At 45.9% G+C, this 20430-nt stretch overlaps 1 protein-coding gene across 2 annotated transcripts; it reads right to left on the bottom strand.

The window, feature by feature from the left end:
• Positions 1-2589: 2589 nt before the first annotated feature.
• On the bottom strand, positions 2590-20284 carry LOC139057528 (mitochondrial mRNA pseudouridine synthase RPUSD3-like). Of its 2 annotated transcripts, none has more exons than XM_070535910.1 (8): positions 19902-20284; positions 19756-19821; positions 19099-19234; positions 17957-18064; positions 10711-10798; positions 10013-10145; positions 5731-5876; positions 2590-3288 (listed from the first exon to the last, which is right to left on the bottom strand). In XM_070535910.1, the coding sequence occupies exons 1-8, from the start codon at positions 20119-20121 to the stop codon at positions 3079-3081; spliced, it is 1107 nt and encodes a 368-aa protein (XP_070392011.1). In that variant the 5' UTR covers positions 20122-20284; the 3' UTR covers positions 2590-3078. The 2 variants fall into 2 exon arrangements, with proteins under 2 accessions (XP_070392011.1, XP_070392014.1); XM_070535913.1 differs by lacking the exon at positions 2590-3288 and adding an exon at positions 4479-4551.
• Between the last annotated feature and the right edge of the window lie 146 nt (positions 20285-20430).

The raw sequence follows: 20430 nt of genomic DNA, 5'->3' as shown, positions 1-20430 counted from the left end.
AGAAAAGCTGGGAAGGTCAGCCTGAGCTACGTATTATGTTCTTGCCTGCTACTCAGCGTCTAGTGTACATTATGAAGCGGTTGCTCACATTGTGACTGCAAATTCATGGTCATCAAGCGAGATCTGTTAATGTTTGCCTGAGCATGCGTGATATCGATAGAACTATGAACCTTACTTCATGTAGTCTCTTTGCCATCGCCATCAATGCTTCACTTTTCTGGCGAAACCGACTTTTCTTTTTTCGGCTCAGGACCAAGATCCATACCTTCTTACACTTTTTAATTTGTGGGCACCAGCTGTGGGCACTAGATGCAGGCAGCTATGGCTTCTAAGATTTATGGCGCTGCACGACTCAACACCGGATCCGCAAATCTCGGATGCTATGAGCCACGTTGATGCATTGCTCTCGGTGCAATCTGCACCGCATGCGCTGGCGCGCTCATAACCAAGCTGTTAAGGCCCGACCTTCTTGCCATTTGTTTATAAGTACTTACAAGATATTATCCACCTGGAATGCTCTGGGAAATTGTGAAGTTGTTTTTAACACTGAAACTTTAAAATCTCGTGTTAACGAAATTTGCAATTTAACAAAGTTTTTCGCTGCAAGTACAACTTCATTATATTGAGGTTCAACTGTATAATGATGTTCTTAAAGCTACTATAAGATCCCGAGATGCTCCACCCCCGAAAGATAACCCACCCTAGTTTATGGCCCGATTTTCTAGTTTTTTAAGAACAGCAATAGATGACCCACCCCTGACAATAGCATCATCCCTTTCGGTGATGTCCACAGAAGTGAGGTTACTTAGCGTGGGAGATAATGGGACAGTGGGCACTGGCTTGACTCTGACTGTAATAACAGGTCACATGCAGTAAGTACCTATAAATTAACGTGTGCTAGCTCCTGTTATTCGCCTTTCGACACGAAGCACAAATGCAAGGATGCACCAAAGCTTCATCGTGGAAAAGAAAGTGGAAGTTGTCCAATGGCACCGAGCCTTCAAGAGACCTGGGCAAGCTTCATTCGAGTTGGGGCAGTGACGTATCACGGGAATCTCAAGAAGCCATCGTGACAAGATTCCGTCAACTTCATTTCCAAGTCTTGGGCGACAATAAGCAAGGAAGTTGTCACTCACTCCTTCAAGCAGTGCGGTATATCAACCACCCTCGATGGATCAGAAGATGGAGAGGTTCATGAGCGGCTTGCTTTGGCAGTCCCCCCTTCCACTGCCCTGCCAACCACATCGAACACTGTGCGTGAGGAGGTTGGCGACCTTTTGGTGGAAAGTGACAGCGACTGTTCATTTCACAGTTTTGACGACAAATGAACTCAATGCTAATAAACGCATGTTCATTCCTTGGCTGCTATACATTTTTCAACTTCTTTTTACTGCAGAGTGAAAGTTAGCCCACCTCATATTTTCGCTTGATTTTTTCTTGATATTAGGTGGGCTATTTCTCAGGATTTTATGGTAGTGGTTGAGTACTAGCGACAGAATTTAAATGAGGAGCACTTTCGTCATCAGGCAAGTACTTGAATGTCCTGGGGGAGTCTCTGATCATGTCCTGCAATTACCTCAATTTCTCTCTTACTAAGGCTCTGTGGGCAATAATATTGATGCCTTAGAGATTCTCAAGCACTAATATATCACTTTAGCTTGACTCAATATTTGCCTTTAGGGTTTCTTTAAGCAATTTGCTACATGATGTTCACAGTGCCCTTTAAGCCACTTGAACTATCCTCATGAATATGTATTGTTTTAGAGTGTCCCTAATTCAGAGGATTCATATCAACAATTGCCCTCACACCCCAGAGATCAATCTTTTAGTACTCCTGTCACACAGGCGAAATGAAGTGTACTTTGAGCAAGTGCACTTCGCTGCTAGTGTTATTTGCAGGCTGCCACACAGGAATGCTTAGTGACACTCACTGCAGGGCACAATCGTCGGCAAAGTATTTGATGAACACACTTCGCGGCAGCGAAGTGTGTAGCCTCGTTAGCAATGAGTAAATAATAAGTAAGGTGATATTGAAAGCAGAGTCAAGTGTAATCTGTAATCACATCTTTTTTTAATATATTGCTAACATTACACAAGGTAATGAAATCTGCAAGAAAAGAAAAACACCAAGAAAGTACTGTAACTCTCGGGCTGTCTACGGCCACTCCAGATAATGGCCGCGCAGTTGTTTGGCAGAACTAGAGTGACCTAGAATTTCTAGGTCACTCTAGCAGAACATGTCGTTTGGACTGGTCTTGTCTAAGACAACAAGTCTTGTTGTCTTGGCTCGTGATGATTAATCTTGTTATTGAGGTTGCAATGAATTACTTCAATTGCACTTAAGTTGATTGAAAATGCTGTTTCTAACGATGACAAATTATTTTTGTGCATACATTTCCAAGTTAGCAAATAAATGCTTTGCCTTCTGGCTCCCAGTCACCACCAACCTGAAATAACAATTTTCTTTTCAGGTAGCACCACGCTGCCAATATGACACTCGGCACGCTGAAGTGCACTTTAGTTTGCCTGTGTGACAGGGGTATGAGACCCACGTTCACCCACCCCCTGCTTCTCTTTGCCTCTCCAGAAGCAACTTGTGCACAAAAACAATATTGTGGAGCCATTGTGCTATGCACAAAAAGGTCGGCTAAGCACATAGAATTTCTGACGTCAGATGGAGCCCATGTCTTGGTGCTCTGTTCTATAGCAGAGCAATCGTGGCAAGTCAATCTACACTTCGACATTTAAGAAAAATTATGAACTATATTAAATTTTGACTCGGACCAATTCACTAAAAAATAAGCAGCTTGTATACAGCATAATATGTGTTCAAGACCAAGATGCAATAAAGCAACGGCAATCAAGGGGCTAAAAAATAACCTGTTAGTTCTCCTGTATGCACCACAATATTTCCTCACTTATAACTACTTTTACTGCTTTCTAAGTACAAAGTTGACATCAGGCAATTTCATCTCTTAAGTTGCCCATTTCAAGTTCCTTCCACATCTCGTAGGTTGGCCCACATGTTGTGCTTAGACGGTAGCACAACCAAATAGCAGCAGAGTCCACACGAAAGAGTCATTTCTTTGGGCACAAGTCAGGCAGAAGATCAAGTGTCTCAAGGGTCCAGCTGAAGTGTCTGGGCAGTGTGGGGTCACTCAAAAGCAAGTGCTGGTCTCTTCCATGGTACCAAGGCAGCAGTAGGCTTCGGTAGTGCACCATGGCAGGCACTATTTGCTGCTGGGTGTTGGAGATTCCCAGCTGCTTGCAGACTGCATCTGGAAGAGGCTGTTGTTGCAAGAAAGTCTCTTTAGTGAGGGCTCTTTCTGCTGGGAAAGCTCCTAAGCAAGGTCTACAAGAAAGCCTCTTCAGCAAGTGCAGAAAGCTTTTGCACTGAAGCTGTTATTGCAACTAAATGCTATGGAGAGATGTCCACTTCAAATGTCAAAGATGTATTTAGTAGGGGTGTGCGAATTGTCATTCCTGAGCTCGAATAGAATAAGAATTGAATAGTGCACAAAGCGAATCAAATATTAAATAGTTTTTGAATGGTTTTCAAATAATGAACAGCCATTGTCACAATTAATATAAAGCAATGTTCACATCCTAGTATTCTTAACGCTAGCAAGCTTCTGCCATTACATAGTGTGTTATGAAGCGTCATTTATTGAAAGCACAAATGGAGCTCTAGGAGTCAACAAATAGTTTCTTTGCATGCACAGGACTCTTCAGAAAGCTCGAATGATCAGTGTATAGCCTGTGAAGTATGGCTACCTAGGCGATGATTGTTCTGTTACCCAAGTTTTCGTGTTGCATGTCTACACTATGCCAGTAGGGGTGAAAACTTATCCTACTCTTGCTCTGATTCAGAGAAAAGACGAATGCGGGAGATGGAAATTCAAGACGATGAGCAAAATGTGAACAAGGTGAATGCAGGAGCCAACGTTTCGACAATCCACTTGTCGAAACGTTGGCTCCTGCATTCACCTTGTTCACGTTTTGCTCATCGTCTTGCTCTGATTGTGTGTTTAAGTGGGTACAGTTGATGCTCTGAAGTATTCAAAAAATATTCACATTTAAGAACAGTGACTATTCAATACAAAGACTGAATTTAATAGGACACTGTTCCATTCGTTATTTAAAAGTTTCAAATATTCGCACACCCTTAGTGTTGAGTTAGAGCAATGAAATTTGGAGGAGACACAGTGTGTTAAAGGTCATGTGTGGGCTAAGGTAGAAGAGTGGTGGGCATTTAGATGTGCAGCAGAAAATTAGCAAAGTTCAGTTTGTTTTACAGTAAAACCTCACTAAACCGTACCCGCTTAAACAGTAGTTTCCTTTTAAAAGTAGTAAATTCAAATCCCTGAATCAGCGGCCATTCAAGATAATGTGTTTTGTATCCACATAAACCGTAACAGCTTATTATGTACGTATTAGTTAACACATACTGTTTGCACTTTTCGTAGCGCAAACACGGCGGTGCATCGTCTCCATCGGGTGGCCCGGCAGAACAACAAGCCTCAGAGATCAGCACAACGGCCTCCAAGCGCCCTGTGCATTTGCATGTGAAGCCAACATCAAGATCATTTGGGCGCCGTGCCAGAGAGCATTGTCAGTTGGTTCTTTATTCTATGGCGTTGTGGCATCGTGCAAGCGAGAACTCGCGTCATGCCGAAACTCTGACAAAAAAGACGCCGGGTGTTTAGCATAGAAGAAAAATTAGACATCGTTCGTGCTGTCGAATGTGATGCAAAAAGTCGGCGCTGGCATGCGACATAAGTCTACTGTTGACAACGGTGTGTGGAATTTGGAATGCGAAGTTGCTTGGCAGTCCTGCTGCGACCGCGAAGAGATGTCGGCTACAAAGTCCGACTTCACCATCGTTGCCTCTGTTTGTTGTTGCCGAAGTTTCGCCTATCAAATGTGACAAGGACGTCACGGAAAGCAACAGCACGAGCGATTCAGGCCCGACAGTGGCAGAAGCTGCGCGTTACACCAGCCTCATGAATGCAATCGTTGTGACGAGAACAGCACCCCGCAATTAAAAGGTGTCCTGCGACTTCTGCAACGCTACAGCGCCTGTGCATGGAGAATATGCAACGCCAACGAGGAACCTGCCATGCGAGTGTTTGCCGAGAAAAGGGGGCTGGCTGAAAAGCTGGCTCACAGCTTCAGCAAGTTTGAAGCCGCTGTCGTCGCTGCTAGGCCGCCGCAGCATCAAACGGAAATAACACGTTTGTCGTGCGAAGTATTCTGATTCAGCTTTAATCTGACATAAGTACTAGTTAACATTCCATATGAAAGAGTAGCCGCACTCACCACCCATCAACACAGGGACCTTTGAAAGTGCCTCGATCATACACTCCAGCGGGCCTTTCAAAGCCAGAAGCGAAACAGAACTGTGCCATCTAGTATGGCTCCATGGGAGCAGGTTAATATGGTTTGGCGGCTGCTCTGTACAGTACAGTACACATTACAGCCATCAATATCGCAATATGTAATCTAATCCAAGCCCCTCAAATTTTGCAGTAAGCCTGTGGTGACCTGGTAGTGAAGTTGTGATTAAGCAATGAAAGCCCAATGATACCACTGAGCCTGCACACCAATCTGAAGTTACTTTTTAAAGCTAACTTTAACACAGTCGCCCAACATCATTCTATGCTGCAAATTGTTTCGAGTCGGGAAAGTAGTCAAAAGAGCTATCAGTGCTTAGATGGCAGCAAAACCCACCTGCGGTTTGGCAGAAGCAGCTGCCATAGGAGACAGCACCAAGGGTCGGCCCTGATGGTACTTGGTGAGGCAAGCATTGGGGCTCAAGTCACCCATCACACAAGATGCCAAGTTGGCCACATATGCGCGCAAAAGGCTCTTGTGCACTGCATGAAAAAAAGAGACAATTCCAACACAGAAACCCTGCAAAAAAGAAAGGGATATTTGATTTGTGAACCAAACTAGATGACTGCTGCAGCATATGCTGGCGAGTGCTGCAGGGACAATGTTAGTAATCACAAAGACTTATGCAAATAACATGTGGTTCACAATAGTCCAACTCTGCACAACTAGAGTGGTCACAGCATTTCTCGATTGTTTTGAAGACCCTCCACCTAACGCTTCCTCTAGTGATCCTATCCAACACGGTCCACAGAGCCATTGATGCACTGTCTTCTCACAACGGACACATGACAAGTTGTTGTGAAACAACGCTGTACCAGGTGCTGCACTGCAGCTTAGAAATAAAAAATAAAAAATGAAATTCCAAGGTTTCCCTAGCCTGCACGTGGTCACGGCTGATCACCAAGGGTGCGTATAGGAGTCTAAAAGATGCATAGGAGCATCCTTACACATTTGTACGTTCGTGAACATCAATGAACGTTTCAATCGCCTTGAGACGCAAGCTTCCACAAACAAAAAGAGCAGAAATGTTCAGAATTGTTAATGCATTCCATATATGTGTCTTTAAAGGGACACTAATGGCAAATGCTAAGTCAAGCTAAACTGATAGATTAATGCTCGCAAATATGTAAGGCATCAATATTATCGAGAACAGAGCTTTCATAGTAAAGAAATTAAGGTAAATGCTAAGAGTAGCTTGATGGCTAGTACTAGCCCAATGATGCAGCGAATCCTCATTACAATTCTGTCACTCATAAAAAGATAATTGAGTTGCATTATAAGACGGAAGGAAAGGCTACTTGCATACTTCTGTTCGATTCTTAGAAAAAACAACTTTTTGATGTTACTCTTGACTATGTTGCGGGCGAAATGTTTTGTTTTCCCTCGACTCTACGCCACCCGCACATTTGTGCAGGTGGCGTAGATTTGTTATCACGTAGTGCTGCGCTGATTCTGCTGGCTCATGAAACACACACACAAACTGCAAGTAGCAGAGAATGAGGCCCATGATGATACGTGTCGAAGATCGTGCTTATGATTTGGAGCACGCTTTCCCATTCTCTTCCGCACTATCAGCACTGTTTTAGCTCAGTTTCTGGCCCCGGTTATGCGTTTTGCGCAAGAAATCGTAGTGCTGGCTGTCGGGCTGCCAACTTACTCACCGACAGTAGTAAAGGGTAGTGACGGCCTATGCAATGTCATGACTCCCCGCTCGGGAGCAAGCGATTTGAATTGTGTTAGAGGTATGCGCACCCTCCAGACGCGATTTTCTCTTAAACTAAGCATTTGCTTGGCACGAAAACAAGTGCTGCCAGGTTTATGGAATGGTATTTTAACAGCCCATGTTGACTTAATAGTTTCCTTTAGTGTCTGCTTATTCATCCCGACTGCATCAAAGGTTTCTTCACATCGCATGTCTTCAGAGCACTTTAAGTGTTTTGCAATAGTACTGAGACATGTAGAATACCAGAAGCATGCCTTTATATTGTTTATTTCGCACCAATATATCTGTTACAATTAAGCATTCTGATGCATTTGTGCGTGTATGTATACATCAGTGTGTGTTTAAGTCATGTTTTAAGTCGTGAGCTGCCACAAACGTAGAGCACATGCTGCCTGAAGCCAAGCTAACCGAAGCCAGTAGTATGGCGAGTCACCTCTGTGTTACCATAGGCTAGGCTTTTATCTCTTGATATCGAAAGCCAATCTCAAGGAGATCCCGAGACAATGCCCGAAACATCTTACCATTTACAGATTACTAAGTTAGCGGTGCTGTGGCCGGCAGTACCATAAAGCCGTTTAGAGTAGTAATGCTAGTAGAACATCTTGTGACAATTTGCCCAACCAGAATGCATTCAAATCTTTATTGCCAAAGAAAATTTTTAAAATTGGGCTTTGTTAACAATTACGTTGCTTTATGGATTACGGCTTTACATCAGCCAGTTAGGTAGATTATGTAAGTTCCAATATTAGTTTGGTGTGCTCTCAGATTATTGGGGGCGAGCTCCACCACTGGAAAAGCTGGTGCCACCGTCAGCGTGACGTGGCATGAGGGATTACGTGGACACAGCGGCAACGTCGGCTGCTTCGTAAGTGCCGAAGCGAGCTGAAAACGAAAGTTTTAGGTCCCAGCTGCACTGCGGTTCTGATTAAGTGGTGAGGCTTTACTGCCTTGGGTGTCTGCTTGACAACATTTGCAAGTACTACAATAGGTAGTGGCTGCCTTTGGAGGCGTGCAGCATGGTAGGCTACTGCTTGGCACCGCAGTGCCAGACGTATTCAATGGAGCCCGGTATTAGCTTTGTTTACATGTAGCCGCAGGGCAAGGAGCAGCATGAAGTTTGGCTGGCGAAACTTATAACCGGCAGACAGCCATCAGCTACAACTCGGGTATGCAGCAAGCACAGGCGCGAGGAAAAAATCTGCAACAGCACCGGGACTGCTATGTTCGGTGAGTAGCAGAAAACGCACACTGAGACGCTCGCTCGCTCGCACCGACTGCCCGGCTAATGTGAGGGTTTGGTTTATGAATTTGTTGATGCTAGATGCTGGCAAGTTCACTGGAATGGAAAGGGAGCAGTAAGAAGCATATTAAAAGAAGGCATGGCATATAGTCATGTTTGTGTTATGAATAAATGCACTGGATTACGAAAAAGAAGCAGAGGGAAATCGCATGCTGAGAAGACCGATAAACATAAAGTGCCACGCAACTTGAGAAATAATATTGAAATGTCCAAGAAATTAGAAGACAAAAAAAAAGAAAGATTGAATCATCACGACAGCACATCACAGTCGCCATATGCGTCGACGTCTCTATAACGAAATCATTTTTGAACAGTTCTGATGGCGTCCACGCAACAATGGTTGCTAGTGTACTGTGACATGCTCATGTGCTGCGGCCTAAAGCTCATGGCACGGTGCGAAAACGTGCTCACAGCGAAAGCAAAACATTGTGCGCAGACATGCATGCATACGAAAAGTCGGTCGCTGCGAACACGTGCGATTGCTGCATTGAGGCTTAATTCTGTTATGCTCCGCTTGGTTATACAGACAGCCCACTATAAGAACATATTTTGCGTAGTTTACTCTGAATGTTTGCCTACCTTTCGTACAAGAAGCCAGTTCGGGAGACTCCATCGCGGCGACCGCGTGCAGTGGCGTTCGCTGTATGTATTCGGTAACGAGATGTCTGTAAACGATTCTGTGCTTTCAGTTTGCCCAAGATTATTATATCGACAGTCAAAAACTTCCCTAGCTTTGAGAGTACTTACATAAATGTCCAGGAGGGCTGCCGCGTGGTATTTTTATTGAGTGCCTATGAGGAGCACGCTGCGTGATCCCTCATAATACACAAGGGAGGCGCTTCCAACAAATGGAAACTCCGTAAGTCCTCACCCCCAATACACAGAATCAGCAGCGATCACTAGCAGCATTGTTTCTGCTATAGTTCTCTCCGGTTACCCAGTAAACCACAAACGGTAAGAAGTTTGGGGACACAATAAATTGTGGCTAAAGCTCTCTAATACCACGGTCATACTGCATAGTGGAGGTTCCGTCCAACGAAGCATTACGATGGCGACAGGAATGCACAGGTCTCCCGCCTAACCAGCAGACGAAACAGGAGCACAGATGGCACGATAGCCAGTGCGCTAGCACACTTAACAAGTCTGCGCGCTCATGTGATTATTGCTATTTACAAGCATGCCTTTTAAATCATTGGGTACAAAGTGCTCTTCAAAATTGAAACCGCGACTGGTTGTAAGATATGAACATGTAACTAAACAATCGTTGAATGCTGGGGCAAACAAGTTTCTTTAGCCTGGTTACAGGGTCAACAGCTACTGATTAAGCGCAGAAAACAGAGTGCATAGAATGTAGTACCAGTGCTCCTTGAAGGTCACAACCATTAGGGACATATGTTTCCACCTCAGTGTAATGCCTGTTTGACATGTTGCAATTCTTCAATGCTAACCACTGCAATGAGTGGCATCAGACCGCTATCAACAAAGGTTTGCTTCACATTTTAATTTACAACAGCCGCCATTGGCAGCAGCCCCTACTTTTCCCAGTAGCAAATGCAAAAGTTAGATGGTCAGATGGGCATGCACAATTCTCGTACCGTTTGATGCAGCCACTTGAAGCAGACTCATTGCCATACTGGTGTTTTTGCTCAACGTCTTGCACTCCACAAGAACAGTCTTCACCAACCTTGTCTTTGCAGCAGTTTTGCTGAACTCGCGCAACACTTCCACCTGCAAGAAAATAATTGAAGTCTTGCATTTTACCATCTTAAGGCTAGATCATGCAAAGAAAGTTGAACAAGCTGCATGGAGAGCTTGCACCGCATCACGACCAATAACCAACTAAATAAACACAGACACAGCGGTGCCATCTTTAGCAGCGAATTTATAGCTGTGTGGGGAAGCATTACGCAGCACCGACTGAGGGATGCCATTGCAAGTGACAAGCACTTGCAGTAAACCACAAAATAAAAACACCAAAAGTAGATGTTGAGCACTGATAAGAAACGCTATCATAGCGGATTTGGTGGTAACAGCAGTGCAAATCTTTCATTTGAATAAATCTAATTATTTAAGTACTCAACCTGTCTCAAACATTCCTGCAGCAAACGTTTATTACTAAAGAGTGCTCTGTAGCCCCATGTATGTAACAAATTTTTCATATGCTTAACCCAGCATAGGAAACTTGCAATCACCAGTGTTTGCTCACTTCCCCATTTCAGCTGCATAGGTGCGCGCAAACATGAAGGCATCCTCTAGGCCATCTGCCATTACTGAAATTAGAAAGTGCACTTACACGTTTTTCCGATTCATTCACAGGCACAAGCCTTATGGCAACTTTTTCCTTGACTTCATCACGCACCGGGTAGCCTTTTGCAATTATCCTAAAATAAAAAAAAAAAGAACAGTAGCAGCACCACAGAGCAGGAGCCGACAATCTTTTAAATTGCCAGTCTGAGTAACAAAAATTTATGCAGATCCAACGTACACATTGAAATCTACGTGAAGTGGTCAATTAAGTGCCATACAAGTGATTAACTTCTGCACAGTGTTTTGCAACATAGTGATTACATGCCTGCCAGGCGCAAGACGGCAGGACGAGGAGAACCACATCACGTGACCGCACTTTACGCTGTCAACGGGGTTGGCCTAGTTTGTTATGACACTGCGTCCAGATTTGGCCTGCCGAGTAGAGGGAGCCAATCCTAGAGATAGTACAATAGTAAATTGCACATCCACTTTATTTGATGAGACACTGACCGTGCAGATGCACTAAACCCCGGCAAAGAAGGCATAGAAAGCTTTGCTTGAATAAATTACCACTAGGAGGCATACATTTGTTACTGCTACGGTGAGAATATTCAAGTACCCTTTGTTGTTTCAATGCAAAATTCTGTAGGGAATAGCAGGACCGTAACCAGAGGGGAGGTTTCAAGTGACAATGCAGGTGGAGTTTAAAGACAAGTAACATACTGGTGCAGAGTAACCTTGGCACACAAATGTAGAAATATATTTATTTCATCACATATGACATAGTATTGCAAGGAAAACACAGGGAAGGCGGGAGATGGAAATTAGATTAAGAGCAAAACGAAAACAAGGTAAAAGCGGGAGCCAACATTTCAACAAGTGGACTAGTCTTTCTGAAAAACGCAAGTCCACTTGTCGAAACATTGGCTCACGCTTTTACGTTGTTCTTGTTTGGCTCATAGTATTGTAAATAATCCAGATCTATCAGGTTATTTCAAACGTATTACATCAAGTGTTTTTTATAAAGCTGGAGAGGCTTCTTTCTTAGCTGTGCTGTGAGCCACATGACACAGTGTCGAATTGAATTTAATTCTAGGATTTTATGTGTCAAAACCACGCTTTGATTTGTGGGGTTTCCGGTTCTCGCGGTGGTTGTGTAAAGCCGTTGCGTTGTGTTGCCGGGGGCTCCGTGTCCCTCTCCTCCTTGCCTGGACGGGGTGGCAGCGGGTCATAAAACACTGTCGCTCTGCTGTCACCCCGCCCACGCGAAGGTCAACAGGCTTTCGCCATTGGCCAAGATTTTGGCGGGATTCGGGCCCTGCTTGCGTGCACTCCGGGTAAGCGCGCGCAAGACGGGCGCCCGGAGAGACCACATCGGGGCGTCGGAAGGTGCGTACGTGTTCCTCTCTGCCCGCGGCGGCCCCCTTTGTCCGCCGCCGGCCGATGGTTACTCCGGCTGGTCGGGGTCCCGGCCTCGGCGGGCGTGCGCGCACTCTTCCGTCGTCTCGATGTCCTGAGGCAGCGTCTGCCGATCGTGCCCCCGTGTGTTCGTCTGTCGTTTCTCTCTATTTCCCTTTTCTCTGCTGTGGGGCGCACGATGGCAGGCGCTGGCCGAAGGATAGGCAAATTCTTACTGATCGGGTTCTTTGTTCTTTGTTTCTCTCTCTGTCGCGGTGCGGGTAAAACGTGTGCTTGTATTGAGTCCCAGGTTAATAAATGTTCTTTGTTGTTTTCTTGAGAGCTTTGCCTAGGGTCTCCCTTGCTGCGCGCTCGCGGTCTCGCCTTCCCCTAAGCTGTGGGGCCGGCGGGGCGCGTACGCGCGCAGCTGCGCGTCGGCACATGGAGCGGGCCGGAGTAGGCGCGGACGCGCGGTGCCCTGCGCGCGCGGCGGCTCGGAGTGCTCGAACCCGCGGTGGTGGTCGTCCGGCGCGCCGTGAGCGTCGCGGGTGAACACCACAAAATGGCGCCCAACGTGGGGCCAGGGGCCTAATCAGCCTCTGGCCGCCGAGTGTCCGGGCTGCTGCGTTGCAGAGGCTGCTTTGCGAACGCGCTTTGTCAACCGAGCCATGTCTCTCATCCGTGTGCCGAATTCCTCTATTTTCCTCTCGCTCTTTCTGTCATACCTTGCCTCAGTAAATGTAGCGTGGTAAGCGTATCGGACCACCGCTTCGAAGTTCCTCGCTGCGAAGCGCGGACGAGGAAAGGAGTCAAGTGGCCGCCAAGATGCTGCAGTCGTCATCGATTGTGGAGACCATGCGGGGCCGGAGGTCTCGCCGATTCGTACCGGGAGGGCTGACTTTTCCGTCCTTCCATCTGCTCAACGATTCGGTGAGTCCGACGGATTTTCGTGGGTCTCTAGCATCATTACTATTCTGGCGGCTGCTAATTGTGCGGACTGCTCGGGTACAGTGCCTCTAAGGCCGGCTAACTCTGCGGAAGTTCTCGGTTTTGCTATTGTTGGCGCGGCTCAGTGGCTTGCCCGGCAGTTCTCAGTTGATGCGCGCCTTTCCTCACAAAATTCAAGCCATGATAGCTGACGCACTATTAATATGCCCTCTGTCACCTTTAGGAAGACCGGTTAGTGGTGGTGCCTTCTGCACCACCAATTGAGGGCAAAGCCGGCAGCGCATAGCCGAGCGGAGACAAAGGCCACGAAACAGGCCCGCTCCGCGAAGAGGCAAGCGCCCCGGACATCCCTCCGTCGCGCGCGCAGAAGGGGACGCTCCCCCGCTACCCCGCGGCGATGACGGGGAGGACAGCCCGGGTGGAAAGCCAGCCGGGGGAACGAAACCCGCCACCCCCACCAAAGGGTGTCGGAATCGTCTTTTTCTATTTTTTTTTTAAACGGCCCGAAGAGCGCCGAAGGAAGCGCAGAGTGACTCGTTTGTAAATAATTGTAAATAGTTCTTCGACGGCCTCAGGGAGGCGGAGCGCCGGAACGTGGCTGGTATTGCACGGGCGCGGGCGCCGTAGCGTTGCTTGTGTTGCAACGGGCTCGCGGGGCCGGATACAGCGTGTGTCGCTGTTGCCCCGGGTGGGTTCACTCTGCGGGGTCACAACGAGCTCGGCCGAGGAAGATTGCGTGCCACCCGCTAACACTGCAATGTGGAAGCTGCGTTTAAGGTGGTAACCCCATGCGCCGGAGAAACGCGATTTAGCGCCACTCAGGCAAGTATCGCACGGTCATCAGAGCGCCAAGGTTTTATTTAAAATCGATTCGCGCTGTGACTTGGCTCGGCGTGGAGCGACTCTTCGTCTATCGCCGAACCTTCCACGTCTGTTCATCACATAGACATCGCGTATTCGAAGTCAATTTTGATTGGTGCCGCGGATGAACAGTGTGTGTCCGTGGAGGGAATTTCCGCTAGCGTCGAAGTCGTATGTCATCGCGCTAGTGAAGACCACGTTTACTGTGTCCGGCTGAACTCAGACGGAGTAACCATTTATACTGAGATGAGGCATGCCTATGCGGATCCACAACTTTGGATCAGCCGCCCCTTTCTCTTCAAAAAGCTCTAATCTATCCACTTCGCTGCACTCAGGCAGACCGCTATCCACCTTTCTCTGTCCTAGTTTTCCCTTTGTTCAGTGTTTCTGCGTTAGGCTACTTGTTTCTCTGTGTCTTACCTAGCCGTCTTCGTTTTGCTTTTTGTGTATGTGTTTCCTTAGGTATGGTTCGTGTTGCTTTTGTGTTAGTCATTTATTTGTATCTATGTGTTTTGCGTTTCGAGAATGTTTCGCATGTGTTTCCGCTGTCGTGTTGCGTCAACGGGTGATGTCGAACTGGATCGAAGCCTGGCGACGGTGGGGCGGCGGATCGGGCCGTGCGGTCACGACGATTGGCGCGGATCATGGCTGTACCATGGAGCGGACACCGCCAGAAGCACCGGCACCGGGGGCCGTTGCCGGACGCCGTTGAAGTGGCTTGGAGTCGCACGCGTGGCATGTGGTATTTGTTCGTGCTCACCGGAGATTCTTAGCGCGGACATTCTCTGTACGTCTTCTGAACCTTTTGTTATTCTCTTTTGTTTTGATTGCTTGTATAGGCCAATGTTTTGTTATTTTCCCTTGTCCGCGTTTGTGTCGGAATGTCATTATGTCTCTAAGCGTTTGTCTTTTGTTGTTACTCTTACATTTTCTTCGGTGGATGTTTTTATTGTGCATGTTCGCGTTAAAGCGTGGTTTCGTGTGGACTTTCTTTTGTGTTGCTGTTGTGTACCTAAGACGTCCCTATTTAATTTTTTCTAATAGCTTGCTTTTCTTCCTTTGATGCATTTTTATTTATGTTTTGGGGGGCTGGTGATTTTAGGTTCAAACTGCCAATGGATAGCTCCGGTATTGGCAACGTAATGACTATTTCCTTGTTCTTTGTTTTCTTTTCTTCTTTGGCGGACATCGGAGCCAACAGCCTGGCATTGGTAGGGAGCATTTAAGGAGGGAGGGATGTGGGGTTTCCGGTTCTCGCGGTGGTTGTGTAAAGCCGTTGCGTTGTGTTGCCGGGGGCTCCGTGTCCCTCTCCTCCTTGCCTGGACGGGGTGGCAGCGGGTCATAAAACACTGTCGCTCTGCTGTCACCCCGCCCACGCGAAGGTCAACAGGCTTTCGCCATTGGCCAAGATTTTGGCGGGATTCGGGCCCTGCTTGCGTGCACTCCGGGTAAGCGCGCGCAAGACGGGCGCCCGGAGAGACCACATCGGGGCGTCGGAAGGTGCGTACGTGTTCCTCTCTGCCCGCGGCGGCCCCCTTTGTCCGCCGCCGGCCGATGGTTACTCCGGCTGGTCGGGGTCCCGGCCTCGGCGGGCGTGCGCGCACTCTTCCGTCGTCTCGATGTCCTGAGGCAGCGTCTGCCGATCGTGCCCCCGTGTGTTCGTCTGTCGTTTCTCTCTATTTCCCTTTTCTCTGCTGTGGGGCGCACGATGGCAGGCGCTGGCCGAAGGATAGGCAAATTCTTACTGATCGGGTTCTTTGTTCTTTGTTTCTCTCTCTGTCGCGGTGCGGGTAAAACGTGTGCTTGTATTGAGTCCCAGGTTAATAAATGTTCTTTGTTGTTTTCTTGAGAGCTTTGCCTAGGGTCTCCCTTGCTGCGCGCTCGCGGTCTCGCCTTCCCCTAAGCTGTGGGGCCGGCGGGGCGCGTACGCGCGCAGCTGCGCGTCGGCACACGGAGCGGGCCGGAGTAGGCGCGGACGCGCGGTGCCCTGCGCGCGCGGCGGCTCGGAGTGCTCGAACCCGCGGTGGTGGTCGTCCGGCGCGCCGTGAGCGTCGCGGGTGAACACCACAGATTATAAGGTGCGCCATAGTGGGGGGACTCCAGATTAATTTTGACCACCAGAAGATTTCTAACGTGCCCCCCAATGCACAGGACATGATAATTTTTGCATTTCTCCCCCATCGAAACACGGCTGCCACAGCCAGGATTTAATTCTGCAACCTCATGCTTAGCAGCGCAACACCATAGCCGATAAGCCACCACAGCGGGTATGACACAGTGTCGCAGGATGAACACCTGTCCCTGTCACAACAGGACAGTTCCATGTCTGCTTTGTATGCATGTATGGGAACAGCTCTACATCAACATAAATATCAATCGATCATTTTAGTTTCGTTTATTTAAATAAGTAGGCAGAGATATGGCAGATAAAAGTTGCCATGAAACTTTTATCTACCAGAGCCTGCAGGTCCCAATACAAGGATTCACAGCAGCACAAAGACATGAATACAGATTACATCAAAATAAAATTTCCAAAGTAACCAGTATAACAACATAATGCTGAAGTCTTTCTGTGTAATTACATTATGGTGAGGCATTCACAAAATTTAAGCATAATTTGCTTGAAGCACAGGTAAACAAATAAAAATTCACAGATTCGTAACTCAAAGATCATGGTAACATATAGCACAGGCTTTGCATTCCTGAATTTAAATGCACGGTTGGTACTTTCAACATTTCACCTTTCCTCACCTCACAACTTTGCCCTTCCCTTTTTAAATACAATATTGTTAACAGATACATCATATTTTCTCTATTTAGAGTTTATATCATGCCCTTAATCAATAGTGGTAAAACTGGTGGATCCTACTGACACAAGCAGTTCTATAGAAATGAGCAGTTGATGTTCCAAAATTAATATTACTATAAGCATACCGGATGAACCGTTTTTGCACTATATGCATCTTTTTCAAGTTATAAAATGTTGTACCCCAGATGAGTAAACATCAGGTTACATGTGAATAACACAAGGAATTATAAGCGATTTCTCTTATGTCGAAAGAAGGCATTTGTGGTGACCGACTATTCCTGTTATGCAGATTTTTCGGATTAGAATATTTATGCAACTATATCCCAGGACACAGTGGGGAAAAACACCATGCCTAGGCACTTAAAATGGTCAACAACTTCAATGCTATGACTGTTTAAAACAGTATCTTTACGTTGAACAATTTCCTTTGTTTTTTCTAAAAAATAATTGCCTTAGTTTTAATCTCATTTTTCATGCCATTGGACAACAGCCGTGCTGCTAAATTTTGTAATGTGTCATAGCCGATACCTTGTGGGGTCTCAGTGTGCTCTTGGGACAAACGAATGACAACACAGTAGTGCAGACAATCACAAAGGCATTTACTGCGCCTCTTATACACCAACTTAGCCAGCTGAATCATACCAATAGAATATACCGATGGCCGCGTGATAAATCGAGGAAGTCCGTCTTACTGTGACCGGATAGAAAGCTAATATGTAGCCCCCTGTAGAATGCGTAGAAGGCACGACAAAATAAATGATGCAAAACAAGTACCACACAAGCCATAAGATTTGGGACAGTAATAAATAATGCCCACTGTACATAAGATAGGATAACTAAATAATTCTATTTCAGTGCTATATCTTCCAGTGTTTTACCACTTGACCACAAAAGGGCACACTGCCGGCATTACCACCAGAAGTGATGAGTTGCTAGAGCAGCTGATATGAAAGGTCATACGTCTTAGCAGCAAAAACATTTTCCTTGTTTCCCAAAAAACTCTCTTCAGCAAACATAAGAAAGTATTTATCATGCCCAAAAATGTAAGTTTCTTGAGTCCACCAAAACAATGTATACTCAATGTGAGCACAGTCATCAAAGTAGTTGTCCTAAATATTATGTGGCTGCCCTGGAGAGCCAGTTAGGCAAACCTGAATCATTTTCAGTGCCATTGAGTGAGGTAGAATTAGGTAAAGAATGTTTACTGCATTGCAAGTTTTGTTGAGCCAGGGCTAACTTGAATCACAAAATGCCGTTTGCAAACTGTAAAACTCACCAAGCAGTAGTGTACGGTATCTGCATTGGCTTTGCTCGCAGCACAGCTTTCCGAGCGCTTTGTGCAGCTCGCTCGTTGGATGCCAGAATGGTGACACCACTAGCATACCTAAGAAGAGGGCGAATTGCTGAGTTAGCACGAACGTAAAATTTATTGTACAGTCTATCTGTTTCATCTGCACATGCCATTGATTCAGGCTTGAAGCACTGCACCAGAAAGAAATAAAAAAAAAACTGCACCAGCTTTAAGCAATTTACAAGTTTACACAGGCAGCTCTTGTGCTTTACGAATTTATCATACTGCATTAAATTTTACTGTTTTGTATTTATTTGGTCAGTCTCTTTTTTCCTACCTCAGCTTTCAACAGGATACGTAGTTTCCTTGCTTTCCTTTCCCACTTTCAGTCTTAGTTGGACACATCATGTTAAAAGTCAGATTTTACCCGAATTTCTTTGTTTTGGCTATTAAAATTTCATACCTCCTAGTTCACCTTTTCTGGGAAAACTAGGCATACCATAATGAAGATGCCTGCTTACACGTGTAGAACATTTTCCGTTTTTGTCACGCCTACTTCTTGGAAGACCAAACAGCAGTACCCCTAATTGTTCCCTCTAAGCAACTATACACCACCAACCCCTTTTTTTCTTTCCTTCCCCTTAATTCTTCTTGCTTATTTTACCCCCTTCTCTTCCTGTCTACTGTGGTTAAGACCATCAAGTGACATCATCATTTCAAGCAAGGGAAAGTCCAAAACAGCTATCAATGTAAAAATAACTAACAGAAAAAAGAATTGTGGAAATTGTCAGTCTCTTCTTACCGACTTCTTTTCCTGTATATGCATGTGTTCAAGTTGGGAAAGATTTTATTCATAAAGAAACAGAAAGATCGGCCTGAACTTGTTCACTCTAACCTGCTGCTGCTCTGTGCTGGGAAAAGGGGAAAGAAAAACAAGGCACCAATGGAAAGTGATAGTGGTAAGCTGGTCGTTAACATAGCAGCACACTTAAATTCTTCACTCTAGTCCCCTGTTGTAAGAAAAAACTGTATCATGGCCCATACTGAGATAGGTATTTAGGTACAGCTTTAATAATTAGGCTTCGGCATTGAAGTGAGTGCACATGTAATGCTAGGCATTAAAGTACCTTTCAGCTGATTTGATGATAATAATTTGGTCGACATTCAAGTGAACCGCCAAGCCTTCTATGGCGTCTTCTAGACTATAAGGAGACTCGCCGAAGCCAGAGACATGAAGGCGTTGCTTGAGCATACTTTGGGATCCTGAAAAACGATAAGAAAGTTCACACAGGCACCGAGAGAGAAAGAAATGACTTGCTCAAGGACATCTTGCAAACTATGATGATTGTGCATGGCGCATATAGCAGGGCAGGCAGAACTACTTGCATGCATATAATATACCATACAGTCCAACTTGCACAGCAAAAAAGGAGTGCTTATACTAAACGCTAAAAGCGCCTACCTAGAACGAACGTTGACGCTTTCGAGTAAAGAGGCAAACGGTAAACTCAAAGGAAACCGTTAACGTCAGGCAAAGATTATTTTTTTGCTATCCACATGCGTTATCCGATCAACTTAAGTATGTCTCTGCAGCGACACTCAGCTTAGCCGCTGAAAAACCGACACACAGGAGGAAGATCGCGTTGTTCTATTATGTAAAATAGAGCAAGCACAAATGGTAAGAACTTCTGGTTTAATAGCCATGAGCACGAGAAACTGATAGCCATGGCTGCAGCACGTAGTTTTGAAACCCTAGCGAAAATTTTAAGGCGTGCAAAACTTACTTCCTCCCTTGTGGAAATTGAAACTCAGGGGAACCCCGTATGGTTTGCTGAGCGCAATAAGGCCATCTGTATTGGAGACAAAAGAAGGTCGCGTTTAGAAGAAAGCATGGCATACTGGTGTCCAACAGCGCAGATTGGATACTTGCCTTGATTATAAAATATACTGCCCGCCAAATCCCGCACAAACTCGCCCTTCGACTTCCACGGATACAAATTGCGGTACACGTGCTTTTTATTTTCAGAATCGTCCCGGCTTGAATGTGGCAGACCTTCAGAAGCTGGGTTTGCTTTTGCACAGAGCTGCCTAAACAAGTTCAGGCTGCTTAGGCGACGTGAACGCAGTGCAAGGACGCACAAGCGCTTCATCGCACAAAATGGTAACGGTAGAAACAACGGGTACTTCTTATTTTACGTAGATCGTCTTGCACGACTAGAAGTAACACATGATACAAGACTTGGGCTGGCACAATTAACCAAAAACATTGAGCACGTGCTTCCCATACTACCCATCATTTAGTAATTTACTCTATGCGTCACAGCGTGTCCTTTGCTTGTCTGTGCCGGTTACTCGTATCTGTTCGTTGTGCAAGAAATAATTAGAAATGAGAACTATATTTAAAAAAAACATTTTAAAAACATTTTAAAATGCGATAACATTTTACTACCCAGAGAATA

This window comes from Dermacentor albipictus, chromosome 1, assembly GCF_038994185.2.
Source record: "Dermacentor albipictus isolate Rhodes 1998 colony chromosome 1, USDA_Dalb.pri_finalv2, whole genome shotgun sequence".
NCBI classification, from domain to species: domain Eukaryota; kingdom Metazoa; phylum Arthropoda; class Arachnida; order Ixodida; family Ixodidae; genus Dermacentor; species Dermacentor albipictus.
The sequence above is the reverse complement of the archived record's forward strand: the minus strand, read 5'-3'. Positions and strand labels throughout refer to the sequence as shown.

Bases quoted from the DNA above. Each gene is read 5' to 3' on its own strand.
- LOC139057528 (XM_070535910.1), bottom strand. From the start codon at position 20,121: ATGAAGCGCTTGTGCGTCCTTGCACTGCGTTCACGTCGCCTAAGCAGC. The intron at 19,822-19,901 runs GCAAGTATCCAA...TCTCCAATACAG, and splicing joins CAGTATATTTTATAATCAAG to ATGGCCTTATTGCGCTCAGC. The intron at 19,235-19,755 runs GTAAGTTTTGCA...ATCGTTTTTCAG, and splicing joins CAATTTCCACAAGGGAGGAA to GATCCCAAAGTATGCTCAAG.